Consider the following 26,948-nt stretch of genomic DNA (forward strand, 5'->3'; position numbering starts at 1 on the left):
AAAGATGCCTGCAGCTTCACTCTTGCCATTTCCTTGCCAGAGCTGGATCACGGCCCTGAATTCCTGCCTGCCAATTACCTTTCTTTTAACTCCACAAGGGGTATTTTTTAATTGGAATATTTCTATATCTTTAAGAAGAAGAAAGGCTTTATAAGTAGTACCACAGCCAAGCCTTCCTTTCAAGAGGACGGAATCGGAGTTCAGGATGAAGCCTCTGACTCAATTTCAGTTTGCAAAGACATATAATAATATAATCCCATTGCTTCCTACTCAGATGAACTTGAAGTGTTTTCAGCTGTGGTATATTTAATCTGTCTCATAGAGAATAGATTTGAGTGGATACTTAAGGCCTTTTCCGAGTGAGTTATGTTTAAGTCAAATGAATAAACATATTTTAATGTCTTAATTATAAAAACAAAACGTGTAAGAGTCTATGATCTGCACTATCATTTGGAAATAAACTGAAAAATCCTATTAGGTTGGAATTAAGTGGAAAAGAGTTTTCGTCTCTGGGGATTCTTAATTTATTCAGAATATTTATATAATTGCCTACCAGTGAATCCTTTGAGACTGCTTTCCTGGAGCTGCTCTTTAACTGCAAACGTGCTTTCTGGAGGACAGGGGGGCATTGCAATTAAAGTCGAGATAGGAGGAGTCTTTCCTTCCACTTACCCATTCCATCACTTGCCTCCTTCCCACTGCTTTCCCTCCCTGGATGAGTTCATCGTCAGTTCACATAACCCTCGAGCGTTTGGCCTGGGCCAAGTTAGTTCAGCCTCAGAGAGCAGGGGGAAGAACTTGGAACCAAGAGGGGCATTCAACAGTTTTGCCAACAGGTACCACCTCTGCGTGCCAGCTGCAAGCCAGTGAATCTGGCTCTCCGCTGGGAGATAAAGGCCAAACAGCTGCACTGGCAAAACCAGTGACCTGCATCTGCTGACATTTTTAAAGCCTTTGCTTGGGATGGGTGTTTGCACAGTGGTTAAGATGCCAGCTGGGGCCGGCACCGGGGCTCACTAGGCTAATCCTCCGCCTGCGGCACTGGCACACCAGGTTCTAGTCCCAGCTGGGGCGCTGGATTCTGTCCCGGTTGCTCCTCTTCCAGTCCAGCTCTCTGCTGTGGCCCGGGAGGGCAGTGGAGGATGGCACAAGTGCTTGGGCCCTGCACCCCATGGGAGACCAGGAAGAGGCACCTGGCTCCTGGCTTTGGATCGGCCCAGTGCCTGCCATAGTGGCATTTGGAGAATGAACCAATGGAAATAAGACCTTTCTCTCTGTCTCTCTCTCTCTCACTGTCTAACTCTGCCTGTCAAAAAAAAAAAAAAAGGTGCCAGCTGGGATGCCCACATCATATTAGCAGAGGGCCTGGGTTTGAGTCCTGGCTCCTCGGCACAATCCAGCTTCCTGCTAATGTGCATCCTGGGAGGCAGCAGGTGATGGCTTTAGAACCGGGGTCCCTGTTACCTATGTGGGGGACCTAGATTGAGCTCCAGGCTCCTGGCTTTGGCTTGGCCCAATCCCAACCGTTGTGGGCACCTGGGGAGTGAACCAGCAGATGGAAAATCTCTCTGGAGCCAGCATCACAGCATAGTGGGTTAAGCCACTGCCTGCAATGCTGGCATCCCATGTGGGCTCTGGTTCCAGTCCCAGCTGCTCCTCTTCTGATCCAGCTCCCGGCTAATGTGCCTGGGAAAGCAGCAGCAGATGGCCCGAGCGCTTGGGCCTCTGCACCCATGTAAGAGATCCAGATGAAGCTCCAGTCTCCTGACTTTGGCCTGGCCTAGCCTTGGCCATTGTGGCTATTTGGGGAATGAACCAACAGATGGAAGCTCTCTCTTTCTCGGCCTCTCTCACTCTCTCTCTCTCTCTGTAGCTCTGCCTTCCAGATAAATAAATAAATCTCTAAAAATAAAAATAATAAATAAAATCCTTCTGTGTCTGCCCATGTTTCTGTCTACCTTTCAAATAAATTTTATTTTATTTTATTTTATTTTATTTTATTTTATTTTTTGACAGGCAGAGTGGACAGTGAGAGAGAGAAACAGAGAGAAAGGTCTTCCTTTTCAGTTGGTTCACCCTCCAACGGCCACTGCAGCCAGCACGCTGCAGCCAGCGATTCGCGCTGGTCCGAAGCCAGGAGCCAGGTGCTTCTCCTGGTCTCCCATGTGGGTGCAGGGCCCAAGCACTTGGGCCATCCTCCACTGCCCTCCCGGGCCACAGCAGAGAGCTGGACTGGAAGAGGAGTAACTGGGACAGAATCCGGCGCCCCGACAGGACTAGAACCTGGTGTGCCGGCGCCGCCACAGGCAAAGGATTAGCCTATTGAGCCGTGGCAACGGCCTTTCAAATAAATTTTAAAGAAAAAGTTGTAGAGAAAATAAGAAAAACAAAGAAAGAAAGGAAAAGGAAAAACTTTTACTGTTTGCAGTCACCATTCCTGTCTCTCTCCCTGATTCATAGAAATGTGTCTTTTCTATGCAACCATCAAACTGATCACTTCAAGGCTGTTACCTTAAGTTGTTAAATGGTCTTGGTGCCCCGGCTCAAAGATAATTACAGCTCCACTGTAAATAAAGTGATTACTCGAATCTACATCCACAAATGTATGAGTTAACCACTTTTGTTTGTGTTCGAGGTGTCTGGATGAAGAGTACCGTGGAAGGATCAGGATCAGTAAAGCTACAATAGCAGAGAACTGTCGGAGAGCATTTTTCTAAGGATAGAGAAAAGCGATGGATTGCAATGCCCTGGATAAAACTGCAAATATAAAGCCAAAGAAGCCTGAGTCCCAGAACAGGACTTTTCAAAGACACACCTTCCTCCAGTAGGAATTCTAAAGCCAACACGCACTGCTTGTATCACATGGACACACACAAATGCCACCATCCTATCACCAGGCCTTCTACCTGAAGTATGTGCATCTGAGTGCATGCACAACGTTTCAGATAAAGGTTTCCGAATTAGAGGCCCTTACCTTTGCAGGGGCCATGTAGCCTAGTGGGTACACTGGAGTACGTGGCTTCCACAACCGACCCGGCTCCAGTCTCCAGCTTCCCGTGGAAACAGACCCCGGCTGGCAGCCGTGGTGGCTCGAGTAAGTGGGTTCCCACCACCTACATGGGAGACTTGGATGGCGCAGCCACTGAGCCTGCTCTGCAGGCATTTGGAGAGTGAACCAGCGAGTGCTCTTTCTCTCTGTCTGCCTTTCAAATACATAAATCCGTGGGCAACTATATATTCCTCTAAGAAAGTGCTTCCTCAAGCCAGAAGCGAACACCCCTTTTCAAAAAGACCTTAAATTCATAAATTAAATAACTTCAAGTGCATTGAATTGTCTGAGCTTCAAGCTCAGAGGAAAGGGTGTTCTCCTTGAGAATGCAGCTGAGTGGATTTCCAGACGGGCCGGAAGAAGATAATTTCAAGCTGCTTTTAAAATCACTAGCCCACAGCCCCTACCTGCCTCTCGCTGCCTTTCCTCTCCTGGGGGCAGAAGCACGAAGCCCCGGCACCCCGAGCTCAGCAGAGGAGGGCCTAATTCTTCATAGTCGTCTGGGAAACGTGGGCCTCCCCAGTGGGGAGATCAAACAGTAGAGGAAGCTGAAAGCCACACGCCGAGACCAGAAGAGAGTGAGCCGGCGGGAAGGCGGACGAAACGCACGAATGGATAAAGAGTCCAGAAGAGGAAGACAAGGGTATGGGAGTGGAAAAAGCAAGCCAGCCACCTGGTGCGGGCCGGGGCTCCGAGCGCGGCGGTGGCCACTTGCGCGCTGCTCCTCGGCGACACTGGGTGGCGCTCGTGGTAAAGACTTGCGCCTCTCTCTGGGCTGCTCGCTCCCCTGCCCCCCCTGCACCGCCCAGGCACGCTCCGGCCACTAAAAGACGGAATTACTTACATTCTTCTCTGCGGCTCGGGACCCGGGGAGCGCGCACCTCCACGACTGGCTGGGTGATGGTTCTGGGTGCTGAGCGACAGCAGGGTGTCGGGACCACCCCAGCTCACCGCTCGTACCAAAGCCCAGCGAGGCCGGGTACGCAGCGCACGTGCGCCCGAGTGCCAACTGAGAAGGGAGTGCGTGGTGCGCCCCCGGGAGTCGCCCCCAGCTGCCTTCCAGTCGGCGCGCGCTCCCTCCCAGCTGCCTTTAGGCGAGGAGTTGGGGCTGGGGGTGGGATGGCTGACAGAGCAGACTGGAAAGCCGAGACTCGGGTCTTCCAGGGACACCTCCAGGCTTGGGCTCCTTGGGGGCTGACGCTGCCTCTCCTCGGGGGGTTCAGACAGAGGGGTTCGAAGCTTCCCTCCCGCCCCACAACTTCCTGCCTCTTATTAAAATGTGGAACTGGGATCAGAGGTGGGGAATGAAAATGCGCAAGACCTAGAACTCTATTTTTCACCCTGGGCTCAGCAGGACCCGAACTCCCAAATGTCGTCCCCGTTCTGCGGCTTCCAGCTCCATCGCCTCGCTGGGAGCAAGCTGCTTAGCCGAACCTCCTGGCCCCTCGCGTTCGGACGCTGACTCCTGGGCCTCTGTCTCGCCAGGGGCTGAGCTTGGGGGAGGGGACGCAGAGAAAGGCGCCCAGCTCCCCGCGCCGCTCGTCTTCGCCTGGGGCCCCTAGAACTGTCCCTGGCATTGATTCGTGGGAGATTCGTGTACTTAAAGGGCGGGCTGTGCGAACGGGGGCGCCGAGAGCCCAGGGCCCTTCTAGGGTCGCCCTTGCGTCCCCGCCGGCCCCCGGAACGCCTCGCGGCCTACATCTAGGAACCGCCGCACGCAAATCCACCCAGCCCGGCCAGGCGCGCGGGCAGGGGCGCCCCGGCTGATCCCCACGGCCTGCTCGGGGGAGAAGCCTGGGGCCCAACAGGCCGCACCCGCGCTGGAGTGCCCCCGACCCCGACCCCGGGGCAGGGCGACAGGAGCTGTAGTTTTATGGCGCCCAGACGGCCGAGGCTGGGAGCTGGCGCGCCTGTGGGCTGCTCCGCTTTGGAGTTTCGGAGGGGACCGGCATCCGGCGCCGAGGTCCAGAAACCCCAGCTCTCCCAGTGGGGCCCGGGTCGTTCCACAGCCGAAGTCGGCCCCAACTAACCCTGGACACACAGCTCGCGCCGACGCTTGCTTCTCGGGCTGGGGGAGCAGAGAAGGCGAAGCCAGGCGGTCCCGCCCTGGAACCCGGGGGAGCGCCCGGGTTCCGCGTCCTGGGCCCCCTGGGGGAAGAGGCAGGGAGGGAGCAAGGAAGAGTCCGCGCCTGGAGTTGCCTGTTTGAGGAGAGAAGGAGCGGGAGGGACTCAGCGTCTCGGCTCCCAGCTGGATCACGACTAGAGCACGTCACGAGAAATCAACTTCAGGCCGCGTGCACCGCGCGTGCGGCTCGAGTGCTTACTCCCTTCGCGTAGCAACAAATGGTGGGGAAGGGGTGCAGGAACCCGGACCGGGGGGATGGAGGGGCGGGGCCTCGGTGCCACGACCGCAGAGCCAGGAAGCGAGTTGGTGGGCACCCCCGGCTTCCCCACAGGCCTTTGATCTGGCATCCGCGTGCCGATCCAGGGCACCCCAGGCCATGCATGGACACTCTGGGGAGGAGTGCTGGCCACTGAGAAGTCACAGACCCTCCATGCTCGTGGCTCCCAGATACAAAACACTGTACAGCGGTGCAGCCGCCCAGCTCTTTTTGGACGCCAGCAGCGACGACGTGGGTGTCATTAAGTGATTTGTGCTTAAGACCGGGATTTTTAAGTGGCGGGCAGGACTGGGGCTGCAAGAGCTTTCCCTTGTGAGCTGCGCCATGGGCGGCCCGCGGCCTGAGCGCCTCTGTTCAGCCCGGGACATCTCAGGCTCCACGCTTGGGTCTTCTCCCCAAATCAGGGATTTTCAGCACGCCTGAGTTGCAACTTGCCTCCCAACACCAAAACAAAGTACCGTTCTCCGTTCCTTCTCGCCTTCATGCTATGGCCCTAGACAACCCACTTCAGCATCAGGGTTCAAGTGTCGCCCTTAGTGGAGCCCACGAGGCGGGGAAGAAGACGGTAGCCGACCCCCACCCCAAACCCGCGCACAGTGAGGCTGCTGATTGGAACATGCTGTCTCCGGACCTCACAGAGCTGGGTGCTGGGGTTTGTATGTTCTTTGGTATTCACTAAAAACAGATTGCCAGAGTCCTCCCTTCCCCCTGCGCGCGGAGCGCGCGCGCGCGCGCACACACACACACACACACGTCCCCCCTTTCCTTCTCTCTCTCTCTCTCTCTCTCTCTCTCTCTCTCTCTCTCTCTCTCCTCTCTCTCTCTCTCTCTCAGCAATGCTTTGTTGTGCTAAAACTAGTTGGACGAGTTAGGGTGTTGCTGCTGCTCCCGAGGCCCTGGCCAATGGAACCGGATCCACCCCGCTGTGCGTAAGCGCGCAATTAAGGATTTAACCACGGCTGTGCTGCGCCTCAGCCAGCAGTCAGCGGGCGGGAGACGGAGCCTCCACGACTCCCAGCCTCCTCCTCGCCGCCGCCGCCGCCTCGCCTCCTCCTCTTCCTCCTCCTCCCTCGCGCCCACAGCCATGTCTGCTTAGACCAGCGCAGCCCCAGAGCCAGCCCCGGCTGCCGCCGCCACCACAGCAGCTGGGACAGCCGCCGCCGGGGAGCGATGACAGGCGTGTTTGACAGAAGGGTCCCCAGCATCCGATCCGGCGACTTCCAAGCTCCGTTCCAGACGTCCGCAGCCATGCACCATCCGTCTCAGGAATCGCCCACGTTGCCCGAGTCGTCGGCCACCGATTCCGACTACTACAACGCCGCGGGGGGAGCCCCGCACGGCTACTGCTCTCCTACCTCGGCTTCCTACGGCAAAGCGCTCAACCCCTATCAGTACCAGTACCACGGCGTGAACGGCTCCGCCAGTAGCTACCCCGCCAAAGCTTACGCCGACTACAGCTACGCCAGCCCCTACCACCAGTACGGCGGCGCCTACAACCGTGTCCCGAGCGCCACCAGCCAGCCAGGTACGGGGCGTGGGGTGCGCTGAGAGGTTGCGGGCCATGCCGGGCCCTGCCATCCGGGCACACCTAGCAAAAGGGCGTTCGGGCCGGGGCTCGTCGACCTAGGGAGTTTCTCTCGGGCCAGCATTGTAGGGATTCCCCGTGGAAGAATCCCGAGGGGGCTCAATCTCGCGCCTCCTGGGCCCTTGACCCTCTGGACTCCCAGCTCGCCTGGCCAAGGAGCCAGCCGGGCTGGAAAGGGAGTGAGGGGTGGAGAGAAGAAAGAATCAAGCAGCCATGGTGGCGTTTGCGTAACAGAAGGGAGGTTGGTCAGGACTTTGGGTCGGTGGTGCGAGGGCTAGCGGGTAGCTGCCTGCGAGACCCAGTTGGGATTGGGCTGGAAGCGGCCGGCGGCGAGCGCGATGCGGGTGCCCGGGGCGCGCGCGGCAGGGTGGGGGCCTGGGGAGCCCGGCAGGGAAGAGCGCACCAAGCGCTCTGCGGTCTCTCCATGGCATTTCCAAAAACAAAAAGGCTTTGAAAAGTGGAGAAGGGTTGCCGAGGGGTCACGTTGTCGGAGAGATTCTCTCTCTCTCTCTCTTCCCCCTTGAGTGCCTAAAATGTGCTTTCCTCCTCCTCCTCCTCCTCCTCTTCCCCAGCCCCTCCTCTTTGGTCCACCTTGGGACTGGCTTGGCGAGATCTCGCGGGCGGGGGGCCGCGAGAGGCCTGAGGTCTCCCAGGAGGGGTTGTACTGGTCGGGTTTGATCTCCCCCCACCGGCACATTAATAATCCTGCTAATATTAGCATCCCCTACTCTGGCGGCACGGAGACCGCAGCCCTCACCCTCCACCCTTCCTCTCTCGGAGGCCACACACGGACAGGCTCCGAACTGCTGAGGACGGGGGCTTGTGGCCCCAGGGCACGTCTGCCCCTCCCCCTCGTCCAGACTCCGACCTGCCTCCCCTTTGCTCCAAAAAGACCCCACGGCCGATTCCTTTCCACCGAGTGGCTCTGGCTGAACCCTGTGAGAGAGAATCCACGGGCGGGATGTCTTCCTTCCTTTCACTGTCTCTGCATTTCGTGCCTAAGTGGAAGATTTCTCCCCCCTCCTTGGCCAAGAACATATTAAGTCTATTTGTAAAAGAAACCAGACACATGTGCGCCCTCGCAGATCTGCAGCGAGATTATGGGGGCTGCATAATCGGCCCTCTGTCTGCGCCGCCCCGACCGCTCGCCGCTGAAGTGCTCGAGCCTAGTTTGCTTGTGGGCCTTTGAACTTTGGAGACCTCGGTCAGCGTCCTCGCTGCCCATGCGTCTGGCCTCTGCGGGCGCCCGAACAGACGCCGACAGAACCCGGGTCACAGCCGGCCCCAGGGCCCAGGGAGAGGTTGCCTCGGGGCGCCTCCAGGGAGCACAGCACAGGCGGAGAAACAAGCCCGGGAGAAAGGCGAGCCTCCTCGCGGGCCGCATCCTGGCGCTAAGAAGCGCTCGCGGGGCGCAAACCCACCTTGAGGGAACCGGGTAGGCTTGGATCCGGGCCGAGCGGGCTTTTCCGTGACGTGGGGCGTGCGCTTCCTTCTCTGGGGTCTGCCGAGCAGAGGTGGGGATTAGGGCGAGCGCGGGCGAAGCCCACACGGTAAGAAACTCTAGGACCGTCTGCAAAAGGGCCTCTTTCTGCCCGCCAGTTCTAACCGAGTCTGTTCTGATTATTTAGAGAAAGAAGTGGCCGAGCCCGAGGTGAGGATGGTGAATGGCAAGCCAAAGAAAGTTCGTAAACCCCGGACTATTTATTCCAGCTTTCAGCTGGCTGCGCTGCAGAGGAGGTTTCAGAAGACTCAGTACCTCGCCCTGCCCGAACGCGCCGAGCTGGCCGCCTCTCTCGGACTGACGCAAACACAGGTAAATCCGGCCTCGGCCCGGCGCAGGCCCCGCCTGGGCGGTCAGCCTCGCCTGGGTCCCGCCGTTGGGTCCCCAAGGGCCGCAGCCCTCCTCCTGATAGAACCTGCAAGCATCTCACAGACAGAAAGCGCCAGCCCCGCGCGCGCGCCCTGCGCCCTTAGAGTCCAGCCGGCTGGCGCCGACCCGCGGCAGAGGGGACGGGATTCGTCGTGCGTCCCGAGGTGGCCCCTGCATTGGGCCTGCGGGGCCGGGGTGGCCGGTTTCCTGGGTTGGAAACAAGGGGACAGGCGTTTCTGGGACAATCTCGCAGTCTTGAGGAACGCGGAGCCTTCCCCCGGGCGTGCGCACACCGACTGGAGGCCTCGCAGTCACCCCAGGCCACTTAAAGGCCGGGGAACCTAAAGGGTCGTGGGCCGCTCCCGCAGGAGCTCTGAGGGTCACGAGGCTGGGGGCGCTGTTGCACGGCGGCGCCTGCCCCGTTCTTTCACTTCACTCCCCCCCACACCCCAACACACACAGGGCTGTGGCCTATGGAAGCATAAAGAATCCGAGTCGCCGCCCAGAGCTGCAGACGGGCTCCGGCCCCCCAGGGCTAGCAGGGAGTGAAGGAGGTCGAGCGGGAGCTCAGGAGATCACTGGCACCCGCAGTCCATCGCCAGTGCGCGCACACGCTCGCTCAGGCGGCCCCACGCCCCTTCCCCGCCTGCCGGCACCGCCATTGTTCCGGGCACCCCCGCTGCGGTGAAGGCCAGCGGCAGACGCAGGAGCGCACCCCCACCGCGCTCGCACCCCGGCCCCCAGCCCAAACAAAAGACAAAAGCGTTGGGGTCGTGCCCTTGCAGCGGCCCCGGGAGCCGCAGCTCTGGCCGGGCGCCCCCTGGGGCCCCCTGCGCTCCACGCTTTGCCTTGGGCCCAGCCCCTAGGCGCCGAGCTGCAGGGAGACGCGGAGGCCGCGCCGCCACCGAGGGGCCAGACCTCCAGTCGCCGCCCGCCCCCAGGGAAGGCGCGGGCGACCTCTGTGTGTCCCGGTAACGTGTGCCTTTGTTCCCCTACCCAGGTGAAAATCTGGTTTCAGAACAAAAGATCCAAGATCAAGAAGATCATGAAAAACGGGGAGATGCCCCCGGAGCACAGCCCCAGCTCCAGCGACCCCATGGCGTGTAACTCACCGCAGTCCCCGGCGGTGTGGGAGCCTCAGGGCTCCTCCCGCTCGCTCAGCCACCACCCTCATGCCCACCCTCCGACCTCCAACCAGTCCCCCGCATCCAGCTACCTGGAGAACTCGGCTTCCTGGTACCCAAGCGCAGCCAACTCCATCAATTCCCACCTGCCGCCGCCCGGTTCCTTACAACACCCGCTGGCGCTGGCCTCGGGGACGCTGTACTAGACGCGCTGCGCTCTCTTGCTTTCTGTTTTGGGACTACTGTGTTTGGCTGTTTTAGAGAAACCTAAACGAGAGGAATCCAAATGGGCACGTTTGGAAAACGGAAACGAAAGAGATTCATGTGTAAAGCTTTTTTGTGCATGTAAGTTATTGCCTTTCCGGAGGACCCGCCCCCTTTTTTTACAGATGAACTTTTTTGCGCAACTGTGGACACTATCAATGGTGCCTTGAAATCTATGACCTCAACTTTTCAAAAGACTTTTTTCAATGTTATTTTAACCATGTACATAAGTGTAGATAGAGGAATTAAACTGTATATTCTGGATAAATAAAATTATTTCGACCATGAAAACAATGTTTCCAAAAAGTACCCCACCCCCTTTTGCCCCTCCCCCCGCCCCCGACTGACTAGTGATGCTTTATGCAGGCAAATCAGAAAAAAGACCAGCTCTGCAGAGATCCAACAAGGCAAAAAAGAAAACCAGACGAAGGGCTGCATGGAAGCAGAACTGCCTATGTGTACATGTTGCATGCCTTATATGTCTATATGCATATGTGGCCTGTTTACAGTACTGCTGTGTAATATGTATTTAGGTGTATTTTGGCCTAACCACAAAAGCATTTAGATGATTTTGTCTAACCCCAAATTGTTTCAGGTAGATAGTCATGTTGGAATTTAAGTGCATCCCTTCCACCCTGGAAGCAAGAGTGTAACAAAAACCCCTGAACAACCCCTCTGAATTCTAAGCTCAAAGCAATTATGGTGGAGCTGCCCCCCCCACCCCAGCTTCTGGGTATTGCCAGAGCAATTAGACAAATTACACTCCCCTCAGAAGGAGCTTCCAGAAGCGAGAAAAGGAAAAAAAAAAAAAAAAAAAAAGGAAGGACATCTCCCCCTCTCCGTTGTTTTTTTTTTTTTTTTTTTTTTTTTTTTGGAAAATCTGAAAGGGTAGGGCCTTGGACTCCTTGGGAGTGTGATGCCGCATTTGTGTGAGCTCTTTGAGAGAATGGAAATTGGCAGGCGGTGAGAGCCAGGATGCGCCCGAGCAGTGGGCCAGGAAGGGTGTGGGGTGGAGGGGAGGAATGAGCCCAGTAAGGCCCGCGTGGGTTTCTTTCCCATGACAGCGCTCCCAGCAGAACTTTGCTCCACTTTCTTTACCACTGCCTAGTGTTTTGCTTTGTTTTTGTTTTTAACATGAAACAGTGGCAAAGTAGACTCCAAGCAGGGAGACCTGGAATCTGTTGGCGGGCATTTCTCCTTTGTAAGCCGCCTTGGAGCAGCCACGGCGGCCTGCGTCGTTCTCCGCCCCCTGCCGCCAACCCCGCGGAGTCTCGGAGCCTGAGAGCAGAGCTGCAGCCGGGCTAGAGCTGCCCCGCAGGCCTCCGTGGGAGGCGTCTCTCTGGCTGTCGGGCCTTTAGTCTGCCCGACTCTGTTTCCTTAGGATACCAAAGCAAAGCGTGCGTTGGAAATTATAAGATGCATGTGAAATATTTTACAGCTAGGAAGTCGGCAGCAATAAATGTGACAAAAAAGCCTTCTTAAAGGATGGGGGTGGGGTAGGGATTAGAACATAAAAAATTACATTCTGTCATCTGAGGATTCTGAGTAGGCTCTTGCAGGGCTGAGAGGAGAGACCTGAAAGGGCTGGCTGGGTGCCTGCAGGGGAATTTACCTGTGTTCTCTCTCTCTCCATGCCCCTCCTCCCCTTCTCCCTCCAACGCCCACCCCCAGCCCCGATTTCTTCTCTTCTCCCTCCCTTTCTTTCCAGAAGGAACTCCAAGCCGGCCAGTTTGGAACCGCTTGGGTCTTGGGAGATGGTACTGGCTTGGCAGATCTCTTGACGTCCCGCTGCCTGGCCCCGGGCAGCAGCACGGGCGGCGACCCGGGCCCTCCTGCTCCCCGCCCCCGAGGCCGGAGCGGCGGCTCCGCGGCCTCTGCGTCTCCCCGCTGCCGCTGCAGCCGCTCCTGCCCAGAGGCAGCGCCCAGAGGCTCCGGCGCACGGGTCGGGTGGACGGCGGGGTCTCGTGCCCATTCCGTTTTCTGAGTTGGCAGAGATTCATACCTCCTGCTTTTCTCTCTTTGCTTATTAAAGCAAACGGCAAGTTTACAGCGCGTCGAAAGCCGGCACTTTTAATTTCTGGCGACTCAGGCTGCCAGAAATCCCGAGAGCACCTGGCGCTTCCCCGCGCGCGGGAGCCTCACCCCGCCCCGGAGCGTGAGTTTGGGGAGGGGGCGCCCACGGCACACACCCATAGGTTCCCTGAGAGTGGCGAAAATGTGCTCGGGAACTGCTCTCCGTTTCTACCCGGGAGAGAGAGGTCCCCACCCGTGTCCCTGGCGGACTAGGGGGGCTCGCTTCCACATCGCCCCCCAACACCCGGTGCTGGGAAGGACACGTTTGGCCGGCACTCCGAGGAGCAGGGCACCTCCTGGTTGGTGCTCGGCCCTGCACTCCTGGCCTTGACACTGCGGGCTGTTTGGGCTTCCCAGGCCCTGCGCACGCGGCCTCGGCTTCAGGATCCCTTCTCTTGTGCTAACCTCTCGCTCGGCCCTCTTCTCGCGCGCGGTGGTGGTGGTGGTGGTGGTGATGGTGGTGGGGGTGATGGTGATGGTGGTGGGATGTGTGTGTGTGTGTGTGTGTGTGTGTGTGTACGCGCCCGTTAACTTGGTCCGGGAGCTGTGAACAAAAATATTCCGGCAAACCAGTGTGCAGCGGGCTTTCCCTGGAACCGTGGGGATGCTCCTTTGAGAATTTAACTCCCTGCAGCCCCGTGCCCAAGATGTAAAAATAGCAGATCCTCAGCAAAGTCTAAAAATACCTGCGTGCTGTTCTCTCCCTCGCCCTCCTCCCACCTTCCCGGTCCCCGCCATTGTTTCTTCTTGGGTCCGTGCCACCCTCAGCAGCCTCCCTAACCAGCAGTCCCTGCTCTCCCGGACTTCGCACGGGCGTACCCTCCGCCCGCACCTCCCAGACACCTCTTGGTGTCCCCGAGACGAGTCGAGCCCACCTCAAGGTTCATCTTCCTTTTCCGTGGGCCTCTTCACATGCACCCCCCCCCCACCGCGCGCGCGCGCCCTCCACACTTCCACATCCCCCGCCCCTCCTCCCCCGTCTTCAGACCTCGCAAAGCCCAGGAGGCCTGGGGCGGGCAGACAGGGCCACGGCGATTCCTCGGTGCCCTGCCTGCCTCCCGCTCCCCCCCCCCCCCAAGAGATCAGATAAATTGGCCTTTGTCTGAGGCTCGGGTTGGGCTAGGCGGCTTTCTGCCCTTCCCCCTCCCTTCTCTGGCGGCCACCTCCTTGTGGGACAGGGGGTGGCCTGGGGATCCGAGAGAAGCCGCATTCCTGTGGGTGCCAGGCGGCTCCAGTGCAGAGCCACAGGGCCTGAGTCGCGCACACAGAGGAACCCGCAGACTCGCTGCCCTCGCTCTCGCTCTCCCCTCTCCCCGACTCCCCCGTCGGGGCACCCACCCGGGAGCCTGTCCACCCGTACTCGGGTGCGCCCGGGGCTGGGGCTCGGGCAGGAGCACGCTGACCCGCACAAAGACGCACACACCCGCTCCGGGCGACACAGGCGCGGCCAGCATCTCTCCGCCCCTGCCAGTCCTCTCTCTCCCGCCCCGGAGCCCACAATCCCAGACGCGCCGGCTGGCCTCCTCTGGCTCCTTTGATCCCACCGGACGCCCCACGGCTCGCGGCGTCCCGGTCGCGCCGTCCTGGGAGTCACCCACCGCGCGCCAAGGCCGGGCGACTCTCGCCTCCGCCCTAGAGCTCACTGCGGCCTTGACACCGCTCGGGCTCCTGAGCTCCCGAGCCCCGTGTGCCCGGGGTGCCAGGCTGGAACCCTGCCCTCGCCCTGTCCTCGGCGCTTCCTTGTGTTCCGGGCGAGGGGCTTTAAGGGGCTGCCCGAACACCCCACTGCCCGCCCTGTCCCCGCAACCCCTAGGATCGCGCGCCTCCCACTGGCCACTGGGACCCCGCCAACCTAGCGCTCGGCAGCCCTCCCCGGAGGCACACCCTGAGGGCAGAAGCCGTCGGGCACCTCTGGGAAGCGCGCCACGCCGGCGGATCCGCCTGCGGTCACCCCGCTCCTCCGCCCTTACGCACCCCCTCCCGCAGCGGCTGGGCGGAGGCCCCCGCCGCCGGGAGCTCGGGGAGGGGGCCCTGCGGCTCGCTGCAGCCCTCGGCTTGCCTTCCCTGGTTGCCTGCGGTCCTGGCACACAGAGCTTGGCCCGGTCACGGCGAACTCCGGGCCTCGAAAATAGCCCAAAGAGCGGCGCCACACGTGGAGCTGGTTAACTCCTCGCTGTGCACCCCTGTCCCTGTCCCCCGCCCCATGTATCTACTGCTGGGGGGCGGGGGGGGGTGCTGCCGGCAGTAACGCAATAACCTGCTTTATGGGTCCAGCGCTGACCGTGAAGATAGGAGCTGGGGGAATTTACATGAATCTCTCTTTAAAGAAGATCTGTTTTGTAGCAATTAACGTTTCTGCTCTTTTGTTCGCTCTGACTTCTTATTTCCTTCTGATTTATGGGGATCCGAAAGAGTCTCTTTGCCAAAAGCGCATGTATTATTTGAGTCTGTTCCACATCCTAAACCGAGATTTATATAAAACCGTGAAATACCACACATTACGACCTTTCACCACAGGAAGGGGAAAAAAATGACTTCATAACATCATTCTACACACACGCACGGTTTCCTACGATTCTCCAGGAGCCTCCACCATGCACAATCTAGTTTTTTTTTTTTTTTTTTAAGAAGTGGGTGGGGGTGGAGGGCGGTAAACAGTTCGCAAGCTATGATTTATTTTAAAGCTTTTTTTTTTTTTCCTTGCAAGGCAAGAAGACAAACTGCCACTGGAAGCTTATTGTCATCCAAAGACTATTTCTGCCACTTGCCATTTGCAAGGTGGAAGAAGGGGGGGCGGCGGGAAGAGGCAGGATATGGACTCAACTTTCATCTATAAACAGGGGTCACTAAACAGGGGACATTTCATTATTGCCCTTAAATTCACAGGAACTAGCAAGTCAGCTTGCCACCCTGCAGGGTGGTCCTGGCTGGGCAGCTCCCAGGTCCCCGAGGTGGTGGGTGGAGGGGGAATCAAGAGGGCCAGGGCTCAGTGGCTGGAAAAGATGCCCGCCAGACTCTGCAGCTCTGGTGTGAAAATTGAGCTCCTGGGGCTAGAAGGGCCTTAGGCATCCCCGACCAGGAGGTCCTCACCAGGACCCAGAACTGGATGCCTGGAAGCACCAGCTGGAATCCCCAGAGGGCTTTACCTCTAAGACCTGCACTGGTCCCCAGCCTCCCTCCATCCTCTCTGCCTCTCCCCCTCCCTCCCTGTGGCCTTCCCATGTTTGGAAAAGACAGACCTTGCTTTTTCAGGTATCTGGGTGATGTGTAGCATTGAAGCGGCTGGACTGGTTTATATGGGGGAGGGGGTGGCAGTGTTCATTAATAAAAGTTAATGATGGGATTAAAACCAATACCAGCGAAGCTGACTGGAGAAGATCGCTTCTCAGCCAGCTATATTTAATTAACAGCAATTAATGCATTTTCTGTTAATATCCTCTAGGACTCTCCATGACTTGTCTGCCCTGAAAGCAGAGTGAAGATGGAGTGCGGGAACATTCATGAGCACTCGGGGTGTTTTGCTCTGATGACATGAAAGATTGCACATTTATTTAGGAAAAATGTTCATAAACAAGTGACAGGCAGCTCCTAGGGCTTAGGTGGAAACAATGGTGAAACTGACAAATGTTCTTTACTTTGGGGGAGGGGTAACTTTTTTTAAAGCAAGGAAATGCTTTGAGAGAAGAAGAAAAAAAAAAAACAGGAGGTTAAAAAAAGAAGAAGAAAAGAAAAATTATTTCAGACTCCAGGCAGCAGCAGACGCAGCAGCCCTTGCAAACACATCAGCCCTGCACTATTGAAGATTTGGACACGTAATGCTTCAGACCACTGATTTGCTATTTTCTTAATTCCCGCTCTTCTTTTTCCATATGAATCAAACAGTCTTTTGTCCTTCAGGGTTTGATTTGATCGCTACTGTTCACATTTCACTTTTGTATTTTCCTCTTCCTATACCATTACTCATTGAGTGCCCCGTGAAATTACAATCGTACATTTTCAACTCAGCAACCCATTTGCAGTGCAAAAATAGGGTCTAAATAATGGCTGAATTAGCCCTACTGGACAGTTTCAGATGTAACACTCTGTAATAATTATATTGCAGGCTGGATTAGGATGCTATTATCATAATCTGGCCGTTTACAATTATCTGTAATTTGCAAAGATGCGCCAGGTCTTGATTACAGCAGTTTTTTTTTTTTTTTTTTTTTGTATCACGCTAACCATCACTAAACAGTGACAGTAATAACAGCTAATTTTGCTGGCAATATAAGAGGTGCTGGGGTGTGCAAACAATTTCACACCTGGATGTGCTCACTCAACCAAGAATATAGAGAAAGAGCTTCTGCCCTGAGACTCAGAAAAATATTCTCTGCCTCGGTTCAGTATAGATTCTAGACCCTGGTCATTGCCCGAGAGATATTCACTGGGGTAAGTTTTTATTTCTTGCCTACTTCAAGGCATAGTTCCGATTTCTCTGCTCACACTCTCCAAGCTATGTGTGTTGCTGTTGCAGTGTATGGGGGCTGCGACCTCGCCTCATAGATTTTTTCAATTCTGACCTTCTAGCCCCCTTTCGCCGCGAAAGGGTGCTTGTTCTGGTGAGTAAGCGATGTGGGTGCGAGCGGGGTCCTTGCGAGCGCATTTGTCTCTCTTGCTTTCTGTGCGGCGGCTGTGTTTGGGGGCTGTTAGTGACCAGAGACAGAGCAAAGGACCCGGTTTCTGTAAGGCGTCGGGGGAGCCGGCCAGGGATTCCAAGCTAAAATCTATTTGAACGTTGTTACTCACAGGTAATCCTAGGTGAATCCATAGAGGGCTGTGTGTGTGGCCCTGATTTCAGGTGCTGAGGCATCAAGTGATCGATCCACGGGGCTCCTTGACAATTGCGGGTCTGCGGACCTTGGCAAGAGGCAGGGGCAGGGGCAGTTCAAATCTCTCCACCTCGAAGCCCCCTGGACATCTCTCCTCCGCGTGGGGGGAGTCACTGGCCTCCGAAGCCCTTCGGGACTGCTCCTCGGGGCAAGCGCCTCCACCGGGTGGGGCTGCGATGGGCTGGGGGAGGGCGTGCGGATCTGGGGAGCGGGTGGCCCGAGGAGCGCCCGCGCCGCGACCCTGGCGCTCCAGGGGCATGATTGGCTGAGACGCGGCGCCGGGCCGCGGAACCCAGGAACCCGAGTGGCTCAGGGGCGCACTGAGGAAGACCGCGCCGTCTGTAGATGACGCTGTCTCCCGACCCCATGGGCGATGTAAGCAGCTAGAGGTGGGGCGCACGGAAGCCTGAGAGCGCTCTGGCTTCCTCACCGTGGTGCAGAAAGGCCTCTGTCGGCTGGCTGGGAGATCGGGACTGGTTGTGTCAAAAGATAATGAGATGCTTATTGGCGCCGCGGAGAAACCATGCCCTTCACCCCTACCCCCTGCAGCTGCTGTCCCCCCCACCCCTGTGAAACTCCGAACTCTGCAGCCACGGGAATGGCGAACGTGGGGAGGCGCAGTGGGCGCCGCAGCGACTGGGCGCTGCCTCTGCCCACGCCCCTCCTACCAGCCCCTTCCTCGGCGACCGGCTTACTGTGGGGCCAGTCCTTCTTCGAGAGCGAGAATATTAACCCTTGCGGCCCAGAGCACCCAAAGGAAGCCCGGTCCAGGGAGAGTTCCAGGGGCACTGTTTGGCAGAATTCCTTACTCGATTACACTCGTGTTAAGAGATACAGGGATCGATACAGATGCGTCACGGCCACACCTCCGTAGGATACGTTAGCGTGCATTTGTGGGGTTTCAGAGGCCCCTGCACTCGCAGTGGTTTGGCGTGTATTTTGGTGAAAAAAAATTTTTAAAGAAAAATTAGTGTTGGTTTCGATGGATGGTAGCTTTTCTCTCTAACGTAATCTGAATAATTCAGCAAAGCCCCACTACCAGCTGTACTTCTACAGCCTCTTCCATTCTTTCCAGCATTATAATTTTGGTTAATTTTCAATTTTAGGTCCTACGTCTCTGCAATTTGTGTATGAATAACAGAATAATTTCCCTCTTTTGTTTCGCCTTTCCTGTTCCTGAATCTAAATAAAGATGGCTTTTTAGTATTAAAAGTGGAAGAAAATTACAGGTAATTATCTTTGACGGTAAAAACGCTGTAATCAGCGGGCTACATGAAAAATTACTCTAATTATGGCTGCATTTAAGAGAATGGAAAAAAACCTTCTTGTGGATAAAAACCTTAAATTGTCCCCAATGTCTGCTTCAAATTGGATGGCACTGCAGCTGGAGGCTTTGTTCAGAATTGATCCTGGGGAGCTGCGAACCCAAAGTTTCACAGTAGGAAGGGAGAAAAAAGAAAAGAAAACATTTTTCCTAATGTAACAATGCGAATGCTAGAAAATGACAAGACTGATCGGTTTTAAACCATTCTGAAGACTGACTGAGCGTGGAAGTTGCTCAACAAAAAAAGGAACGGGTATATTGGTAAGTAGTCTTTGCTTTGTGTCTAATTATAGTGACTGTCCTTTTGCACGACTGTATGTCGCTGTCATTATATGGAGCACTCCGAGTATCTCTATTGACTTCTGATAAATGGCTCAGTGGTTTCAAGGTTCATAATTTGAAGGATGCCCAGGTCTGTAGCCATTAATTCTCACAGTATGGGGCTTCCTGCTTGTATGACGAAAGGACTTTTCATTTTCATTATTTCTGTGCTTTCCACAAGATCGAAAGGATGTATTTCATCCAGGATAGTGCATTTCTCTACCTAGCTAGCTTGCAATGGGGTTAAAGCATTAAGTAGGCATAATTGTGCACTTTACTTTCTGGTTTTTTTTCTCTTTTATTCTTTTCTCCTTTTATTTTAAAAATAATTGTTTCCAAAGACAAATACAGCTGGATTAATTTGGCTGGGAAAATGGAAAGAATGTTTAGTTTCAACACTAGAGACTACTGGATGTCTAGAGCTTAACCTCAGGACAGGTCATTCTGGTGCTGTAAGAGAGAGAGAGACAGAGGGAGAGAGGGAGAGAGAGAAGCTATATAGAGATGACAATAAAGACCTAAAACATAGAGGCAGCTGGGAAAACAACCACAGTTGATATTAAAGTACATAAGACAAGGGCTAGTGGTGCAAACCGCCATCCTCACAGGCACTTGATGTTTATATATGGGGCTTCCCATATTAGGAAACAGGAATTCTTTGAAGAGTGATAGAAAATATAACGGGAGGGCAGGAGAGGGATGGGGAAACAGAAACAGACCAGACACTCCCAGCATTTTGTGGCTTTTACTCCATATATGAAAGAAGACAAAAACATACAAAGTATATGTACAACTAAAATTCAACAATATATACAGAAATGTTTCTCAATATAAACGTCCCTATTAGCTTACTCAATGCCACCAGTTCAACTAGCAAAGGTGTCAGAGCAATCGGATGGTGACTTCGGTTGCTTCCTCTGTCTTTCCTGGTTCCAGCTCAGGGTTTGGGGATAGGGTGGGAAAAGTGGTTGTTCTTTTATTTTCTCTTTTGAAAATCAATCCTCATTCCTGGTTGTTGCATTTGGATAAAACATGCAGCGCTCCCTTGGTGGCAACCTTCTAACAGCCGGGTTTTTCTTTTTCCTTTAGAGAGGGGCTGTTATGTGAGGGTTTTTGTTTTTTCTTTTTTCTTTCTTTTTCTCTCTTTCTTTTAAAAACCAGTCTGGGGTTGGTAAATAAAAACACAGGAGTCCAAAATGCTTCTCTTTCCCCATGTAATGTCTTAAGCTCATTAAACAAGTAAAAATGCTGCCATGTTTGTGCAGATTCTTGTGGTGGGGGGAAGTGTGTGTAAAAAAAAAAAAAGTCACTTTGATGGATACCAAAGAGAAGTGGAGGCTCAGAGCCTGGATCCCAGGGGTAAGGGGAAATATCCTTACAGTGAGGGGCTTCAGGAGTGCTGGCATAGAGACCAGTTGCATGCTCGCTCGATCTCTCTCTCTCTCTCTCTCTCTCCCCCCTCCCCCCCACCCCCCACCATGTATGTGTGTGTGTGTGTGTGTGTGTGTGATGCAAGATCAATTACTGAGGCTGCTCAGGGTTACAAGGTTGATGAGCAAAGGAAAGGAAAAAAGAAAGGAGGAAAGGTAAAGAGGAATGAAAAGAAAGTAAAGAAAGAAAGAGAGAGGGAGAGAGAGAGAGAGGGAGAGAGAGAGACAGCGCACACAAGCGCCCCGCTGGCTTCTCGCCACACCTACGAGTTCTCCCGAGCCTGCTCCTTTGGCTCCGTCTGGCAGAGGCTAGCAGGTCCCGGATCCTGCTTGCCAGGTGCAGACGCCTTCCTGGGGCGTTCCTCAGACAGCTCACATCATCTGTGGTCTCTGCATGGTGTCCTGGTGTGGAGAGGAGTACCAGTGCGAGTAGCCGGGCATGTAGCTGTTGGGGGGCATACTGACGCCCTTGGCCGAGGCCGAAACGTCCCACACCGGGGGCAGTGCCGGTGAGCGCGGTGACAGAGCCGCTGAGCCGGGGAGGGGGTCGCTCTCGTGAGGGTTGCTGCCTTGCTTCAGCAGTTTCTTAAACTTGGAGCGCTTGTTCTGAAACCAAATCTTCACCTGGAATGAATGCAGCAATGATTAGTCCCGATAAACATCCAACCGGTGCCTCCAGTGTCACTGGAGGCTTTCAAAGTAATATAAAAAAAAAAAAAATCAGTGCAAAAGCTGAGCCAAGTCCCGCCTCCTTCCACCTCCGTCTAGCCTCTTCCACCCATCCCCACCTCCTAGCCTACTAGGTATCTTGTCTGGTTACCTAAAGTCACTATAGTTCTTGAGTTGGATGCTAACCTGGTGTAAGTGAGAATAAAAGAAGAAAGAAAGTGAATGAGATAACAGAGTCTAAAAAGTCTAAAGAAGGGTCCTTTTTTTTTTTTAAGGAGTACTTTTTGGATCAAAACCATACAATTGAATGCACCTCTTCTGTAGTCTGTTTTGGTGTTTACCAAACTCAAAAGCTGGCATCTCCATACGTGTTCAGGGAGCAAATGGCTACAAACAGCTCACAGCCAATGCATTCATAACCAAATGCCTTGAATCTATTTCCATGTATACAGCTCTGCACAGAGCATCTTCCTCCAGATGTACATATATCCCCATAAGCCTGCAGGGATTAAGGATTGCACTTCCCTCATTCCCTGCTTTGTAGGTTGCTTAGACCAGCGTGGGCAGCAACCCTCACATGGTTGCTAGTGCAGTCACTGCAAGGCAGAGGAATCTGGGATGGCAGCACACACAGACCAGCCCTGCAGACCCACTTGGTGTGAAGAAGAGAACCTACAACGCAGCTTCCTTTTGCTTTAAAACTCCTTAGCCAGAGGTTCTGCTTTTCCCAGAGGAATACAAGTCACTGCGTACCTGGAATCCTTTCATATCAAACCCCAAATATTCTCAGGGACAACAGAGCAGAGAAAGCAGGCTACAATGAAAAGAGATATTCAGGGACCACAGAATTAGTCCCCGGCAACCGCCTCATAACACCTGAAGTCCCCTTGCTAAAGGAGGGTCTCCCGCCACTGCTGGGGCCTACCATGGCATGAAGCTAAATTAATCGACAAGAACAAAAAGTTCAGGTGCCAGCAGCCTGGCTTTGTAAGCGAGGTCCACCTAAAGCCCGTTCCTGGGAATCTGAAATGCCCTCCCCATCGTGTCCTTCCGGTTACTGGGACTGAGAGCCCTGGGAGCTGTATTTCACCGCGGCTGCACTGCTATGACCTGGAGAGCACCTCTCTTCCATCTTTACCTCTGCCATTTGCCTCCAGCATGATTTAACCCCCAGCCAAGGGCCAGCTGCTCAAAGACCCACCCTCCATCCTAACAGGAGCAGTTGGCCGGCGCTGACTTCCCTGTGCCCACCTGCCTCCCCCACCCCTTATTCCACTTCACAATTTTTCTTCCTATGCCAATGAGCTGAAATCCTTCTGAGTTCCTAGGGCCTACAAAAGAATCCTTAAGAGAGGTGGGCCTGGTTTTGCCCGCCGGTCTGCACATCTTTTCCTCCCACTCGTTTGTTCTCTTTCGTGGTGTTCTGCTCTGGAATAGCACTCAATGGAACTAAGTCTGGTCGCCAAAGGACGCTAGGCTGGGGCTGGGTCGCCGAGGGCTGTGGGGGGATGTGCAACTCCAATGTAGCATTCAACACCAGGTCATTTATTCCGTGCGTGTTGTCCCGGGGAAAGTGGCAACTGGAGCAAAGGCATTTGTCACTACGCTGGTTTGGCCAGGCCAAGAATTGCTCCGGGTGCGCTCCCTGCCGGATCTGCAAATGGGCCCGCATTTCCAGGCCACGCGGGCTTCCTGGGAATTACCTGCGTCTGGGTCAGTCCTAAGGAAGCTGCCAGTTCGGCTCTCTCGGGCAGGGCCAGGTACTGAGTCTGCTGAAAGCGATGGTTTAAAGCCTGGAGCTGCAGGCTGGAATAAATGGTCCGAGGTTTCCGAATCTTTTTCCCTTTTCCATTGAACCTGATTTCCCCGTTTTCGATCACTGTCGTTTTTTGTTGATCTGCAAGCAAATGACACAGGAGCGGTCACTCGTGAGGCCACTGCCGCCGCTTCCGCTTGCTTGGGCCTGGCCTGTGCTGGGTCCCCCCACCCCACCCCCAAATCCCAAAAGGGTTTCCTCCAGGCGTCCCCAGGCCGCCCTGACCTCTCCGCGTCCGCGGTGCCCATGTGCTGCGGGAGGCTGCGTCAGCTTCTCCCCACCCCGGGCCCTGGCCCTCACAGTGGGCAGCCGGCTGCTGCACCGTGGGAGCGCCCAAGCCCTCCGGCGGTCAGCCCTGCTCCGCGGCGGCCGAGGCGGCGCCAGGAGGCCCGGGGCTCTTCGAAGGGCCTGGCTCCTTAGCTCCCGAGGCTGAGCTGGAGTCCCTGGGGCTGCTTACCCGTCCCGTTGGGTTGATAGCACCAGCTCCAAGCTCAGTGCATCAAGCCCCCTCGGCGCGTCTGAAAACGATTCTGCCGAGAGGGACCAGTCCCGCAAAGCAAACACGAGCAGCCGCTCAGGCCAGCTCCCCCTCTCCCCTAAGGCTGAACCGGTCGCAGCAACCTCGTCCCCTTGGGCGCTGAGAACCAGTGGCCGAGGCCCTCGGCTTCGACTCCACGAACAAAGAGCGGCCACCCCGGTATGGAAAACCCGGAGAGGGAGGGGGCTCGGCCTGGGGTGCAAGCGGGGGTTACCCCAAAGTCCCCAGGAAAGAACCCAATTGTCACTAGTTGAACCGGAGCCACAGGCCGCGCTAGCTTGCCTGCAAGCCACCGAGGCGCCCCGGGCAAAGTAGGCCACCGCCTGCCCAGCGTGCTCGGTGCAGCAAAACCCGCTCCCCGGTTCCGGCCCAGGGACGTCCCCAGCCGTGGCACTCGCTCTGCGGCGCCTTAGGGCCCGCAGCGCAGCGAAGGAGCGGGCAAAGGGCGCGCGGCAAGAGCGCGCTGCGGCCCGACGGGTGAAGCCGGCGCCGAGCGGGGCGCGCAGCCCCGGCGGCTCGCTGGAGGCGGGGGAGCCGCGCGGGCCGCGCCGCCAGGAGGCCCGGGGGTCCGCGGCGGCGGCGGCGGCGGCCAAGGGGCCCGGCCGGGAGAGGCCGGCAGCCAGGCGCCAGGCGAGCGGGCGCGCACGGGGGCCCGGCCGGGGGCGCGCCGCGGCCGCCGCGGGGAGGGGGCCGACCGCGGCGCGGGCGCCGGGGCGGTGAGCGGGGCGGGCGGGAGAAGCGGGCAGCCGCCGCGGCCTCTCACCTGTGTCGTCCCCTCGCGTCTGGGCGGCCGCGCTGCTGTTGTGGTAGGGCTGGAGGTAAGGGCTGTGCTGCGAGTGGCTCATGTAGGGGTAGGCGGCGAGCGAGCGGTGGTTGTAGGAGTTGCCTCCGCCCGCCGCGTAGGGCGAGCCGTGGTGGTGGTGCTGGTGGTGGTGGTGGTGCGAGCCGGCCGCCGCCGCCGCCGCCGCCGAGTGCAGGCAGTGCAGCGGGTAGTGCGCGCCTGCCATGGCCGGGGAGGTCTGCTGCGGGTGCGGCGGCGGCGGCGGCGGCGGCTGCTGCGGCGGCGGCGGCGGCGGCTGCTGCTGGGGCTGCTGCTGCTGCTGCTGCTGTTGCTGCTGCTGCTGCTGCCCGAACTCCATGAAGGCGGATTTGGACGAGTCCTGGCTTTCCAAGCCGTCAGCCATCGTAGTCATGGTCATCATCAAAACTTTGGGGGCTGGTGAAAGCCTTCTCCCGGGTTTCCTCCACCCTCCCCCACTTGGCTTGCGCCGCGGTCCCCTCTGCAGCCACCTTAGCTCTTGGGATCCTTGCAAAAAAAATAATAATAAAATAAAAAATAAAAAATAAAAAAACAACAACAAAAAAGAGGGGGCGGAGGTGGTTCTCCCTCTCCCTCGCTCTTCTCTAATATATATATTTTTAATATAAAGAGATACGGTGAGCGGGGCCTTGTTAACTCCAAGGGAGGAGGAAGGGGGAGGGATGGGAGAGGAGAGGGGGGAGGGGGAACCTGCTCTCCCCCCCCTCGCTTTCCCCCCTTGGATTTTTTGGGGGCTGGTGCAGTTTAAGGCAGAGATTTTAAGGTGGATTCTGCGAAAGTTGCGCGTCTGCTTTCAGACTTGATGCAGACGCCACGAGTCGAATGGTTTGTCTCCAAAGGGCAGCGCCTCGCCATTGGTCAGTCGCCCCCTGACGTCACAGGCGCACGGCTTCCACTGGCGCGCGCGCCTCGCGGCGAGTTCTTCGCCTGCCCGCGGCGGCTCCAATCCCAGCGCCGAGCCGCGGCGCCCGGGGCGGCCGGGGAGGGAGGGAGGCGTCGAGCCGCGGCTCGCGCCCCGGGCCCCCCGGCTCCCGGCGTCGCAGCCCCCGGGCCGCCCGGCCAGGCCCCGTGCGCCCTCGTAGGCTGCCTGCTCGCAGATGCGGGGCCCCCTCCCCTGACCTCCTCCCCCACCCCGCTCGCGCCGCACGCCCCGGGGAGCGCCCTGTCACCGTGGATTTTCCTAGGCACACTTTATTGAAACCACAGAGGGAAGACGAACCCACACACCTGGGCTCCACCCCACGGCGGGAGGGGGGCGCGGGGTGGCACAGGACTGGAGCAAGCAGGCCCGGTGCTGGCGAGGGTCCTGCCCTTGCGGGCTGCGCCGGGCAGAAATGGGGGGCCTAACCGCCCCCCTCCAGGCAGAAGCCTCCTCTGAAAGCGAATCTTTGGAGGAGTGACAGTAATGCATTTTTTCCTATTGAAAACAGAAGCTACTGTAATGCTTTCAAATATATGCAAATGATACATGCGGTTAGTGGTTTGGCAAATCTTGATTACAATATAAACTACCCAAGTAAAAGTGCCTTCGTCCTAAATTTGTCTCTCGATTACAATTCCAATTGATTTTATTTTATTGTCAACATTGTTAATGATAAAAATAGAGTCGTTTTACAGTTATTTTTACTTTCTGGAAGGAGGCAATTAGAGCTCTAATCAGGAATACACAAAAATCTCCCATGATTAACTGCAGTACTTTGTTCAAATTGCTGCTATAAAATTCAGAACAATTTGCCTGTAATGATTATGGACTGGGTTTATTTTGGGAGGTGGAATAAAAGTGGATATAGCATAAATTATCCTCTAATTATACACCAGTGTCGCCTCAATTATCCTCTTATCAAAATGGTTGTCTAACTGCCGCATTTAGTTTCAATTCTCTCCTTTTTTTCTATAAAAAGAACTTCATACCTTGTTATTATTAATCCATTTATTATTTGCAAGGGGATTTATATCCGCACATCCAGGTGGTAGAACCACTTCTCTTTCAAAGATGGACTGGGGAAAGACATTAAGTTCGGAGCAGCCCAGGACTGCGGATCTAACCGCTCTCCCTCCGGGCTCCAGGCAGCCGAGCGGAGACGGCGGAGCCCCGGGACGCAGCCCAGGCCCGACCACCAGGTAGGAACGCCGAGCCAGGGGCCGGGCGTGCAGGACGGCGGGCCGGGCCGGACTAGGCGCCCCGGCCCTGGGGCCGTGCAAGGCGCAGGGAGCCCGCGCTGTCGGGGGTGATGGGGAGGAATCCAGACTGGGTGGGCAAAACCTGCAGACCCCTGCGGGCTCGGCGCCGGCTTTCGGTTTGCGCCGCGAGCCCTGGGGAGAGACGTGCAAGCTCACAACCCTGCGTCGCCGGGTCTGGAGGTTGCGAGCGAGTCCGTGTCTACCCTTGGGGAAGCTACTGGCGACTTTTTGGTCTTTGTTTTTTGGGGGTTTTGTTTTGTTTTGTTTTTGCACTCGACTGCGCCTAGACCCGTCCGGCCCCTAAGGAGCCCAAGGGTAGAGAATTCCGCGGTGCTGCCGGCGCCCGAGACTCCGGGACCAGGTGGCTGCGGACAAACGCCCCGGCTCTGCGCGGTGCGCGAAGCTCGCCGGCACGGCTCGGGCAGGCTGCTCGCCCCGCTCCCAATCCGGGGTCTCCAGGCACGGCCCGGTCAGCTTGCCTTTTGCCTTTTCTTTCTTTCCTCTCTTTGCTTTACGGGGCGACCAGAAGCCCGCCGCCCGCGGGTTTTCTCCAGGATCGCCAGGACAGCGGCATTCGCTCCCCGCGTCCCCTCCTCAAGTCTGGAGACTTGGGA

General features: G+C 56.4%; 2 protein-coding genes and 1 long non-coding RNA gene across 3 annotated transcripts in view; 2 read left to right on the forward strand and 1 right to left on the reverse strand.

The window, feature by feature from the left end:
* The first annotated feature begins 6,431 nt into the window (after nt 1-6,431).
* Nucleotides 6,432-10,588, forward strand: DLX5 (distal-less homeobox 5). The gene is made up of 3 exons (XM_002713784.5): nt 6,432-6,976; nt 8,665-8,849; nt 9,907-10,588. The coding sequence occupies exons 1-3, from the start codon at nt 6,622-6,624 to the stop codon at nt 10,234-10,236; spliced, it is 870 nt and encodes a 289-aa protein (XP_002713830.1). The 5' UTR covers nt 6,432-6,621; the 3' UTR covers nt 10,237-10,588.
* A 9,023-nt stretch (nt 10,589-19,611) lies between these two features.
* Nucleotides 19,612-24,956, reverse strand: DLX6 (distal-less homeobox 6). The gene is made up of 3 exons (XM_051852954.2): nt 24,097-24,956; nt 22,683-22,876; nt 19,612-20,934 (listed from the first exon to the last, which is right to left on the reverse strand). The coding sequence occupies exons 1-3, from the start codon at nt 24,533-24,535 to the stop codon at nt 20,683-20,685; spliced, it is 885 nt and encodes a 294-aa protein (XP_051708914.1). The 5' UTR covers nt 24,536-24,956; the 3' UTR covers nt 19,612-20,682.
* An 829-nt stretch (nt 24,957-25,785) lies between these two features.
* Nucleotides 25,786-26,948, forward strand: part of LOC127492624 (uncharacterized) — a 48,102-nt gene continuing 46,939 nt past the window's right edge. Inside the window, exon 1 of the long non-coding RNA XR_011382990.1 lies at nt 25,786-26,274. This is a non-coding gene — a long non-coding RNA (uncharacterized lncRNA). The remainder of the gene's footprint in view (nt 26,275-26,948) is intronic.

This window comes from Oryctolagus cuniculus, chromosome 16 (assembly GCF_964237555.1).
Source record: "Oryctolagus cuniculus chromosome 16, mOryCun1.1, whole genome shotgun sequence".
Taxonomy (NCBI): Eukaryota; Metazoa; Chordata; class Mammalia; order Lagomorpha; family Leporidae; genus Oryctolagus; species Oryctolagus cuniculus.

Bases quoted from the DNA above. Each gene is read 5' to 3' on its own strand.
- DLX5 (XM_002713784.5), top strand. From the start codon at position 6,622: ATGACAGGCGTGTTTGACAGAAGGGTCCCCAGCATCCGATCCGGCGAC. The intron at 6,977-8,664 runs GTACGGGGCGTG...CTGATTATTTAG, and splicing joins GAGCGCCACCAGCCAGCCAG to AGAAAGAAGTGGCCGAGCCC. The intron at 8,850-9,906 runs GTAAATCCGGCC...TCCCCTACCCAG, and splicing joins TCGGACTGACGCAAACACAG to GTGAAAATCTGGTTTCAGAA.
- DLX6 (XM_051852954.2), bottom strand. From the start codon at position 24,535: ATGATGACCATGACTACGATGGCTGACGGCTTGGAAAGCCAGGACTCG. The intron at 22,877-24,096 runs GTGAGAGGCCGC...ATTTGCTTGCAG, and splicing joins GACGCGAGGGGACGACACAG to ATCAACAAAAAACGACAGTG. The intron at 20,935-22,682 runs GTAATTCCCAGG...CATTCATTCCAG, and splicing joins TAGGACTGACCCAGACGCAG to GTGAAGATTTGGTTTCAGAA.